An 11,724-nucleotide genomic window follows, 5' to 3' on the forward strand; every position below is an offset into this window, starting at 1 on the left:
TGCCTTTATTGACTCTCATCATCAGAACAGAGTCCAACACCCTCCTCCGTGGAATCCTGCAAGCTCCCAAGAGGCAACAAGCCCTAAATAGGAGGAATAGTACTGATAGGGTTGAATTCCCAGACCCAGAGGTGCTGGGGAGAGAAGAAGGTCGATTGCATAATCCAGCCTTCTACAGATTTGTTCTCCTTTCATACAGAATACTCTCATCTGCTTTATCAATCCGGTTAGAAATTACTCTTTCAGTGAGTTTCCTATTAAGCAATAATCACAGCTTGCTATTTTTGTCATTACTTAGCAGCTCTTCAAGTTGGCTCATTATTTCAGAAAGCAGGAATTTGCATATGGAAAGTCATGAAAAGGCCATATTTAACAAGATATTGATCAGAAATGTATAGTTACTGCAGTCTGTAGGTTTTATATATTTCAGGAGGGTAAACAGTCAGAACTCACAAAGGAAATAAATGAGCAAGTTGGCCTAGCAAGGTTTGTTCTTATAATCAGTGGAGGAAGGGAGGGAATGAATGGACCAACAGATAATCTAAAATAAGGCATTTTAAAATCCTTGGTAGCTTGAGTTGATGCTCACTGAAAGAGGGATAAAGCATGCTACTTAGCATCATTAGACTGAATGGCTTTCTACAGGAAATATCTACACTCCTTAACTGGTTGTTTGTCTTTCCAGTGGGAAAAAAAGAATGTATGACGTCATTCAAGAGACCATAGAGCTTGATTTCCCACTTTTTGTTGCCAAGATCTTCAGCTATGTGGCAAATCCAGGACTGATCATACCTGCAATTCTGCTCATGGTGTAAGTTTTCCTTGCAATATTACATGTCTGGGTTGGGGAAGAAGGTTAAAAACCAAAATTCTGGGATATTAGTGAGGTCTAAATACACTTTCTGCTGAGATAACAGTACAGATTGGGGCAGACACATGCTCTCTACCCCCCTCACCTTTGCCTAACCCAACTTCCCAAATTTAATTACCTGACCCAATTAAACACAACTTTGTAGATGAAACACATTGCCAACAGAGGCCCTGTAGATATCAAAGCTGTCACAGCTTCCATATGAAAAATTTTCTGTAGCCAGCAGGAAATAAATGGACAGTCTCAGCCTGGTGCTTTCTGGAGAAGCAATTTCTGTCACAGCTGGTGGTATTTAGAGCACAGCCATGACAGGGCATTCAAAAATTACATGTTCCAAAATGTGAAGAATTGTCAGTTTTGTTGGGGTTTTTAGGAGTTTTAATTTTTCATTTTCCAAATAATACCTCTGGAATTTGTTTCAGTGCCATTTGATCATTTCAGCTTTGAAATCATTCTTAAACCCATGGCACCTTCAGCAGTACTAGGATCAGGGCAGTTCTTTCTTTTGTTTTAAAGATATTTTTGCCATTATTATCGAAGTTTCCAATAACTATCAAAGTAAGTAGGAGAGCTGTGGCCAGATTCTATAGGCAGACTTTAGGCTAACCAATGTGAGAAAGAGACAGAACTGGGGTGCCTATTACATACAGAGCTTGCCTGCTTGACTCTTCCTGGGTCATCCACACACATTGGAGGTGGGCCTCTGGGCCGATCCAATACAACTTTCCTTGGGCACAGAGATGCTTCATTCTGAATAGTTACGCCGAAGGTAATGCCATTAAATTAAATCAAACACAAGTTCCCATTGTTACAAAGCTTCTTACAGAAACAACCTGAGAAAAATCCCAATTAAACTTAAAATGACATGTCACCCCCTCTACCTGACTCAAGCTACTTACTCATTTTAACCTAAAAAGGATGATCGTATACTGTGCAGACAGATCCTACACTTAGAAGAATCAGATCAGATACGTGCAGGAGACAAGAAGTCTCACATCGCATCCCTATTACGACCAAGCATATTATTGAGTTATAAACTCTATTCCTGTGGGCTTCACAGTAGCACTGGCAGATACTATTGCAAACATGAGATGAAGGCTGCAGAACTAACACTTCCCAAATGGACCACCTTTACAAAAGGGCTGTAGGCCAGATTTCTGAGGCTTTGATGCAACCCTCAAAAAAGCTGATGGGAGAGCAGTAATACCTTTGAAAATAATGGGGTTTTTTCAGTTACAATCTCCTGCCCTTTCCTCCACTGACAGCTGGGACAAGGAACAGCACAAATCCAGTTTATTTGTTGATGAGACACTTTTTATCACCCCTTCCCATTCTCGGCTATTCCCACACCATGGCCTTACCATCAGTCCATTTCTCCTTGAGACACCATTTTGTCTCTGCCCTGCTTCCTCTCTGAAAAATGAGGGATACTTTATGTCCACATTACCTAAAACATTCTCCTTTCCCACCCAGATAAACTGCCTGTGTGACCTTTGAGGATATTATATATTTTTGATTTCCAGCCATTCAGCTCTGAAGAGGGTCACAGCTCTAAAAAAGTGGTTTCCCCCATGGTGCCTGGGCAAGTCAGACCTACAGCCCCTTGGCAGTAGCTCTCACATGCCCCAAGACCATTGGGTGTCTTGCAGAAATACTGCTTTTTATCTGCATGCACACTTTGTCTGGGATAATCCCAGATGAAACCATAGCTACCATATATGATTGTTTCCTAAGGCTTCGGTCCTTTTCTGTTCTCCTTTTCAGTCAAGTCCCCAGTTTCCTGCCTTGTCTCTGAAAATCTTCAACTTCCCCTCTGCTTCTGCTGTGCTGCTGACAGGTAGACAGGGCCAGGCTGGAGCTTGTCCTTACGCTTCCCCATCTAGCTTCCCAAAGGATTGAAACCAGGGAAATGCAAAAGCTTCATTTAGTCCCAATGGGCAGAGAACCACTCTCAAAGCAGCAGGCAAGGCAACCTACAATCCAGCCTAAGTAAAAATAGCCTCTACAATAGTGACATGTGGATCGTAAATGGACAGTCTGTGGATTTTGATTGCAGACACTGAAAAAAACATCTTTTCCACTTCTGTGGACTGAATTAAGTAATTTTCTCTAGCCATGATAACCCCTTCTCTTTTTTCCAAGTCCAATCCAAAATGCATCTTCTATCTCTTTCTGTTCTTAGCTCCTGGTCTCAAACAATGATGGGGTCCAGTGAATAACATGGGTGTCAAACTTACTGTCGTGCTTCTAACTGCCTAAGAACAAGGAAAATAGGAAATAAAGAGAAATAAGAAGCAGAGATATTGTACACACAGGCACATAGCCTAATTCCATTCAGGTTGAAAGCAGGATTTCAAGCCGTGGCCTGCAGAGCTTCCTGGCAGAAGCTAGAAGCACCTTACTGCATCAAGAAGAGGGGAAAATTAAAATTCCTGTGCAGACTACAAAAGGACAGGGACCCACACTCTCCCCCGATCTGGGGAAGCAGTAAATCAGAGAAGAGAGGAGTCAGGGTGTCATAGTTTAAGCCCATATGGAAATTAAGCACCACACAGCCACTTGCTCAATCCCCTCTCTCTCCCCCCCCCCCCAGTGGAATGGGGAGAGGAATCAAAGTATAACTTGTAAGTTTAGTTAAGAACTTAGTGAAAACAAAGTAAAATATAGTAATAATGGTAAATTATAATAATAATGATAATAAAAATGAAAAAACAAGTAATGCACAATACAATTGCTCACCACCTGCTGACTGATGCCAGACCCCCATTCTGGGTAACTACCCTCAGTTTATGTACTAGGCATGGTGTTCTCTGGTGTGCAATACCCCCTTGGCCAGTTTGGGTCACCTGGCTATGCTCCCTATCAGTTTTTTTTGCACACCTTCTCACTGGCAGAGCATGAGAATTAAAAAAAAAAACAAACAAAAACAAAAACCAAAAGCAAACCCAATCAAAAACAACAACAACAACAACAAAAAAAAAAAAAAAAAAAAAAGAAACACAAAAAAAACAAACTCCTTGACTTAGGATAAACATGACTCAGTAAAACCCAAAACATCAGTGTGTTATCAACACCGTTCTCATTCTAAATCCAAAACACACCACTGTAAGAAATTAATTAACTCTCTCCCACCTGATAGAGTTAGCAGCTCAAACATGAGGGTGCATCTGCAGGCCCATTTTAGAGGGAAGTAGACCTAAAGAACCCCACTGAAAGTGGATAAACTCCATTTGCTAATGCTTACTCCATTCCTCAGCAAAGTTTACAGCTGCTCATGTTGCAGCTTACAGTCAGACCAAGATCTGGCTTTGCTCTGCCTTTTTTGGGAGCTAGCACTAGCAGTGCAAATCAGAAATTCAGCAATAAATCCAGCATACCTGTAGGACCTGTCCAGGATATTGGTGTGCACCTTGGAGGATCACACAGACTGCCTCATCATTGCTTGGACAACCCAATCCAAACATGCCTGACTCCTGCAGATTTGGACTGCATCAAAGGCATGCCCATCAAATCACCTTTCTGTGGCACTGTCCCTTTCCCCTCTCCCTTTCAAGATCCCTTCAGGGCAGTTCAATCCTGAACAAGCACAACCTCCCTTAAGCAATAAACCTGCAGTAAACCAAGGACAGAGGAAACTCAGGCTTAGCCTGGAGGCACAGTGGGCTTATGTCTCACAGTGGTTTGGGAGAGGGACCTGGTGAGCTCATGCCCTTCCCATCAATGCAGGAGTCTTCAGGGGAAAAAGCCCTGGTGGTTGGAGGCAATACTGGACACTAATGCAAAGGGTGAGAAAGGGCTGGAAAGGGACTGGAAATGGATTTTCTCAGTTACTCAGTGAACCTGAGAAACCAGCTCAGAAACACAGTACATGGCATCCCAGATGGCTTTGAACAGCCAGTTCTAGTTATCTTTATGAAAACAAGGGTGCTCCAGGCGCTTACATCCTGGCTGGTCACAAAAAAAAATGGCAGGGCAGCCACAAAGCCCTGATTAAAAAGTAATATTTTCTAGGCAATGAGCTTAATAACACAGAAGAAATAAAACTACCACATCTTTACAGAAGAACAAAAAAAACAATTTTCAAGAGGACAGAGAGCCCAGTTCACCAGTTTTGAGGTAATGCTAGGCAAAAGGAAGCAAATGTGTTTCCTCTAGACAGACCCCTGTAAAAAGACTCAAGAAAGGTCATCCTAAGTACCCCTTCCTGATCTCCCACCTGGAAACTAATATGCCAGTACATGATGTCTTGCTGGGCTTAGAGACATGCACTCTGTTGATGAAATCCTGGAATCTGGTTTGAGGATGCTGAATCTGGGCTGAAGCCACACAATCAGGTTATGAATTGTCAGGAAACCTTTTTTTCCCTACCTTTTTTTTTTCCCCTTTTATATAAGAATTTTCTACTTTATTTAAAAAAAATACCAGCTATAGTGGTGAACTGAACAGCTGGTACTTTTCCTGGGAATGGCTTGAGCCACTGAGCACATGATTTTTATAATTTAGAAAAATAAAAGCACTCTAAAAAAAAATCATGGAGACATTTTTTACTACCAAAATATTACTTGCTGGTGTCAGAGGTGGCGAGACAGACACAGACACTTAGGCATGTTTTAAAACACAAGCCTCCCTGCATGCCAAAGACTGGCAGCCAGCATGCGCTCTCCCACCCCCGCTTGCCTTTCAGCTCCCTCCAGCTTGGCTTGGTTTTCCCCTGGTTTTGGCATGTCCTTTTTGGAGAAGAAGGGATTGAAACAAAAGCCAGTGGCTCTGCTCCAACCTGGCTTTTGCTTGCCCTCGATTCCTGTCTTTGCTCACTCTCAAGGGTCCCTTCTGGGGATACAGGATGCAACTGGTTCTGGCAAAGGGGGAAGGAGGACTGTTCCTTGAGCACTGCTTTTCAGGAGAGGCTTCAGGCCCTGTTCTGCCACTATTTCCTGAGTTTCCTATTTTTTTCCTAAGGTCTCCGTGTTACCTGGTGCCTGTTCAATTTCAAGGCTGGTGCCTGGTTTCACCAGGACTGCTGGAAAGGAAGTGAAGGGAGACCATGGTTATCCAAGGTGGAGGCAGGAGGGTAGGGTTGTCATTTTTCTTCTGTTTGAGCAGAACTGAGCTACTGGATGGGCTCAGCGCATCTCAGTTGACCATGTCTCAAGGTAGCCTGAATTCTTCCTAAGCCTTGAGCCTCTAAAAGCAGTTTGGAGATAGCTGGTGGGAAAACTAGGTATTAGAAGGGAAGCAAAAAATTAAATGTTCCCTCCTGGTGAAACTTTCTCTCTCTCCTGATCCTATCACTACAACAACATGTTTCTTTTTCTAGCCTTGCCATCTATTACCTAAATTCCGTGTCTGAAGCGTATCAGCGAGCCAATGCAGAGCTGAAGAAGAAAATGCAAATGGTAAGTATTGATCTGGCAAAGTCATCCTTGAAATACATCTTTCAATTCTGATGTGTAACATATACTTTTAAATTACTCTTCACTTCTGAATACATTGGTGACAGAAGAAAAAGACATATTTTATGCTTGTTCAGTCCCCTCTGATGGCATTTAATGGCTAACTGCAAAGAATGGTCACATCCCATAATAGGCTGCTATTTCATACATCAAAACTACAGTTCATTTTCCTGTAAACTGTGCTTTCCACCTACAAAAATAAGTTACTTCGAAATTTGAGCAATGCTTTGGTGCCTGAGATTTCCCAGGGACAATGATAAGCATATCAAAACTACAGCCAGATTTTGTACAAGTTGAAAAGCAATGAGCCATAAATAACAACATGGCAATAACAATATTTTTTACCAGTAATTCTCAAAACACCTTACAAAGGAGGTTGGCATCTGTCTCTGCTGTGCAAATAGGAAAAGCAAGGTACAGACAAATGCAATGACCTGAATTAGCAGGGTAGGATTTGGACCTCATGGTATCCAGAACTGTGAGAGGTTGCAATATGTAGAGGACTATAACACAGGGAATCCTGAACTAATATGAACAAGGTCTGGCAGCAGAACACCTGCAAAAGCACAACTTTGCTCAGAGAACGATTCTCAGTGAGAAACAGCAAAGGTGTTCTGGTACCATGGCTTGTACTGGTCTGGCAGTTTCCTCTGGAGCTTTCCTGGTGCTGTTTGGTATGACATAGATGTGCCCAAACTACCAAGCCTTGCATCAGGAGAGGATGTGATGTCATCAAATGTTATCAGCCATTTTACCAGCACAGGCAGGCTGCAAACCAAAGAAGCAGTGCCACATAAAGCAAAACATTGCATAAAGCAGAGACTGGTGCAACATTAAAAGTGAGGATGTGAGCACTGAGAAATGAGACTCCATAAATTACATTCAAATGCTCAAATCCAAAATTGATCACTCGTGCATACGGCTTAAAATAAGTGCCTTGGTGCAAAGGGCATCCTCAAATATTGCAAGAGTTGAACACGTGCTGCAGCACACTTGGACTTAAGGGCACTTGGTCTATTCCACACTGCCCAACCACGGTGTGATCAGGGTTTAAGGCATCACAAAACAGGGCCCATGTGCTACCCAAAGGAACAGAAACACCTCAACACAAGGACCTGCCTTTACATATCCTTGTGCCACAGGAACCTGTAGGTTTGCTGAGACAACCAAGTCAGGCAAGAGGAGAGGTACACAGCAGAGCAGCGGAAAGGAAGGGTATTGGCACAGCCCTGCTGCTCAGGGAGAGAGGAATGAGAGCTGCCTGTTCATGGCAGGGATAGTCAGCAGCTGGAGCCCACCAGAGACCCCCATATGACGACCTGCTGAGCTCAGAGAGACCTGTCGTGGCTGTCCCCAAAGTCTGCCACATTTGCCAAGTGGATGAAGGCTGTTCTGTGGGTTGGGACCACTCAGCTGTAGCAAGGCCATGAGCTGCCCTGCATTCCATGGCTCCAGTACACAAAAACTTCCATTAGCAAATACCTCTTTTAGGGCAAGAGATGGAGCTGGAGTGGAGTCCATCCAAAGTTTCTCACTGCATAAGAGAGGGCAGCCTCTCCCTTCCCTTTCCAGCATGCTTGTTCTGAGCAGAAACAGGTTATTTTCTTCCCTCTACCATCCAGAAGAAAATCTTCTGAGGACATAAATATATGCAAGTGAAACCAAAGACAACCTTATAGCCCATCCCCGTGCTGCCATACCCTCCTCCTCTTCCTTTGGCATTTATCCCTGACACTCTCTCTCACAAGAGCTCCACATTTCAAATAAACCAAAACGACAGAGAGGATAGATTGGAAGTTGCAGAAACATGCAGAGTCTGGTAGACCTAAACCATGTTACGAGCAAGTGCTTTGTCCTAACAGGAGCAGAGCCATTCCTTCCCAGGCTCTCGTCCCCCTACCTGGGACATACTTTCTTTCCCAAAAACACTTGGTCACTGGACAAAGATTCAGCCCCTTGAACTTCGCAAAGAGTTTGCATTCATACCAACAAACACTTAGCCAGGTCAACCATGGCACCAGGCCACCATTTCACAGATTACATCTGCAGTTTTAAACTAACCCCAATGTTTCTTATTGATGCAGCAACGCGAAGAGGAGAAAAACAAAAGAAACAACAAAGCCACCACCAACCCCATGCTGCAAGATCTGGAGGATTTACTTACACCAAGTACGAAGACTGAAAGTCACCCCAACCAAGAAGAAGGTAAAACGCAATGTCCCTTTAATACTTCTGAAAAGGCTCATGTAGCACCAAAATGATGGGGTAGGATTGAGAAACTGGAGGGATACACATTTGCAAGCTATTAGATGAGCATAACTAGCATAGATTTTTTCATTCACGGAAGTCCACCTGCGAATAGACACCCAGTAAGGGGACTTGTTAGATCGTGTCTCACACAGGCTTATCACAGTGTAGAAATCGTAATCCAAAGTTATAATTCACATCTCAGCTATTAACCATGCTGGTCATGAAACCAGCAATTTATTCTGGGAACAATGCTTAAACTCCAGTGTTTTTTCTGGGCTGATGAGTTGAGTCAGGCACAGACTTTTTTCTGAGTTGAGGTTTTCATTGGAAAATTCATCATGAATGAGACAGAAGCTTTTCACAGAAGTGCATTGGTCTTAGGGCAAATAAATGCATGCTGTAAACTCTGCTGTGGGGGTCCAAAAAGCAGGAGGAGGCATCGGAATCTGGGCACTTTCAAGGAAAATGGATCCTCCAGGCTCAGTCTCAACCAGTCACTTCCTGACTGGCAGACCTCCTGCTCTCATTTGTAAGAAACATGTGAAAGATTTTAATTCTATCTTGATAAAGATGAGGAAAGCAGATTAGTGCCACCATTAGTGGCATTAGCACCACTAGTGCTTGCATTAAATGGGCTGAGATGAGCTGGAAAGTTTAGAGTAACCCAACACAGATTCCCCTCAGAGCAGACCCAGGGCAATCATTTAGACTGAAATAGTGCTGGCAGTGTTTCAGGTGCACTGAAACTAAAGACTAAAATCAGCAGTTACCCATGACCACCCCGTGACTAGAAGTGTACCAGCACAGCTAGTAGGATTATCATGTCTTATAAATGCATCAGTAAGAACCTGCAAAAATGGCTTGGGCAGAAGAGACATGTACTGGCTGTTGGCTGGGGCTGAATGGTCTTACTTGTGGTTTCTTCTCTCAGATGCCCAAACACAAATCCCCAGACACTCTGGTTATTGCACACAGAAGAAACAGCAGCCACTGGGGAGAGGACAAAAGGTAGTGTTTGCTCTCAAGAAAATAACATTCATAATCTTTGCTCTAGAAAAGAAAATGGAGTCTCCTGATAGAACCAGCCCTGTCAGGAAACCCGGCAGAGGAGCAGTCCCGGACGGCAGCCCCATGACTGGTGGGAGAGGAGCAGCATTCACCCCACCATCACACGTGTTTGTGACACAGCCACTGACACCAGGTGTCTGGGCACCGTATCCTGGCCAGCCCAGGCCACGGGGGCACCCACGGGGACTAGTCCCTGGAAGAGGGAGAGGGCAGCCACGCTACTTACAGGCTGCTTAATAAGCTCGGCAATGCTTCTCCCATCTGACATTAAAATAGAGGTGCTGCATGAACTACTGTAGTTTTAGCAGGAAATTATTATTGAATGTTGCACATCCACTCGTGATGGTCTCTTATCTATCCAACACTACCTAATAGAGATTTGTTTAGACACTTAGTAGTACTTTGGATTTGTAACCTCCAAAGGCTGCGCTGATTTTGATCGCAGAGGAAATGGGAGGCAGCCAGAATGAAAATCAGCTGTGGCCCTGCTACACTGTTCCACACAGGACGCAGCCCTGCGGCCACTAACAGCAGCACTAACAGTGGTGGGCTCGCTGTGTGGAACAACTGCCTGTCAGTCCTTCCAAAGGCTTCTTTAATTAATAAAAGTGGTGTGAGTTTACCTGTCATTTCAATAGAGGTGGTTTGGAGGTTTTTTTGCTGTCCTTGTACTCGAGGAATTAAGTGTTCTTCAAAAAAAGTGAGTGTCCCAGTCCAGCTGCAAGCCAGCTGCTACTAGGAGTAGAGGACTCCTATTAAACCGGTAGAGCAGGACGTTTTGTCAGCTGCATTTGTGATAGCTTTTCTCCAGTCTACCTGCTCCAAACTTTCATATTTTTGTTTCAATCTCACCACCACTTTCTCTGGGTTCCTCTTTTCATAGTCTGTTGACAGCAGCTTGTACCACTATTTCAATCCCTGGATAGGATTCCTAGTCTAGCAACACCACCCAGCACAACTGAGAGACTAAGTGTTTTGGCCTAGTTTCTGATTATAACCAGTTAGAAATTCCTGGTGCAATTTCAGAACATATTCAGAACGTATCTTCTATATCCACAGGACTTCCCAAAACCCGTGGCAGAGCTTCTCTGGGCTGACCCGCTCTTTTACACCTACAGTTTCTTCTTGTTGTTTACACAACCCCCCCTTGATCTAAGGCAGCTTAGATCAACATGTCTTGTTGTTCTTAAAATTGCTATAAAAAATTAACTTCTTCAGTAAAACCAAATCCATAACCATAGCTAGAAAAAATTCCACTAAAGCCGGAATATTTGGATTTAAAAGTTCTCACTTTGAATTTTTCCATTAAACGCCACAAATCTTGTCATATATGCTATGGTCAGGACAGCAAACTCAGTAAACTGTTTCTCCTCTATAGCTTGACAGAGCACAGAGCATTTGACCTTCAGCCTGGGAACATCCATCTTCAAGGAGCTGGGCAAAAGGGTCCAGTTAAGTCAGATATAAGGCAGGCTGAAACAAACATTCAGTTTTTCAGGTCCAAAACAACAAAAGTATTTAGGCATCTGATTCCTCATAGGAATTATGAGATTCAATATTGTCCTGTGCTTATCTGTTGATAGAGATCTAGCTTGTTTGTTGATCTCTGCTTTATAAAAGAGACCAGAGCCCTGGAGAAGTACTTCCAGAAAATACAAGCAAGGGGCAAATAAAAGGAAAATTGAGAAATTCTTCAAAAAATAAATCATTGCATTGTGCGTTCAAATACAGAGGAGTCAATGTCTTATTTCAAGAACTAGCTGTTCCTGGTGCACATCTTGAAGTTGGTTTGGCTGTTCCCAGGCACACTGCTATGGTCAGGATTGGTTGCTCTCCCAGGGCCTCCACGATAAAAACTGCTCAGCGGATTTATTTCCTAGCCTTGGAAGGAGATTTCTCTGAGCTGGGTCTCATAGATAAGGTCTTGTCTTGCCTCTTTGCTGTGAGAGTTGCTGATGCAACACAGCTATGGTGACCTCTCTTGCCATCTCTCTTCGCAGAGATGCCCAGTCACTCTGCTGGAAAAAGTCAGACAAGAGAAGACCTTTTTCAGGAGACAGAAGCTGTGGCCCCCCATCCTTC

General features: G+C 43.5%; 1 protein-coding gene across 1 annotated transcript in view; it reads left to right on the forward strand.

Moving 5' to 3' along the window:
* The window catches only part of TMC2 (transmembrane channel like 2), a 32,818-nt gene extending 22,084 nt beyond the window's left edge, over positions 1 to 10,734 (forward strand). Inside the window, exons 17-20 of the mRNA XM_064666968.1 lie at positions 686 to 811; positions 6,189 to 6,267; positions 8,409 to 8,529; positions 9,629 to 10,734. Coding sequence (XP_064523038.1) covers positions 686 to 811; positions 6,189 to 6,267; positions 8,409 to 8,529; positions 9,629 to 9,879 — 577 coding nt within the window. The 3' untranslated portion in view covers positions 9,880 to 10,734. The remainder of the gene's footprint in view (positions 1 to 685; positions 812 to 6,188; positions 6,268 to 8,408; positions 8,530 to 9,628) is intronic.
* Positions 10,735 to 11,724: the final 990 nt, after the last annotated feature.

This window comes from Pseudopipra pipra, chromosome 1 (genome assembly GCF_036250125.1).
Source record: "Pseudopipra pipra isolate bDixPip1 chromosome 1, bDixPip1.hap1, whole genome shotgun sequence".
Classification (NCBI taxonomy): Eukaryota; Metazoa; Chordata; class Aves; order Passeriformes; family Pipridae; genus Pseudopipra; species Pseudopipra pipra.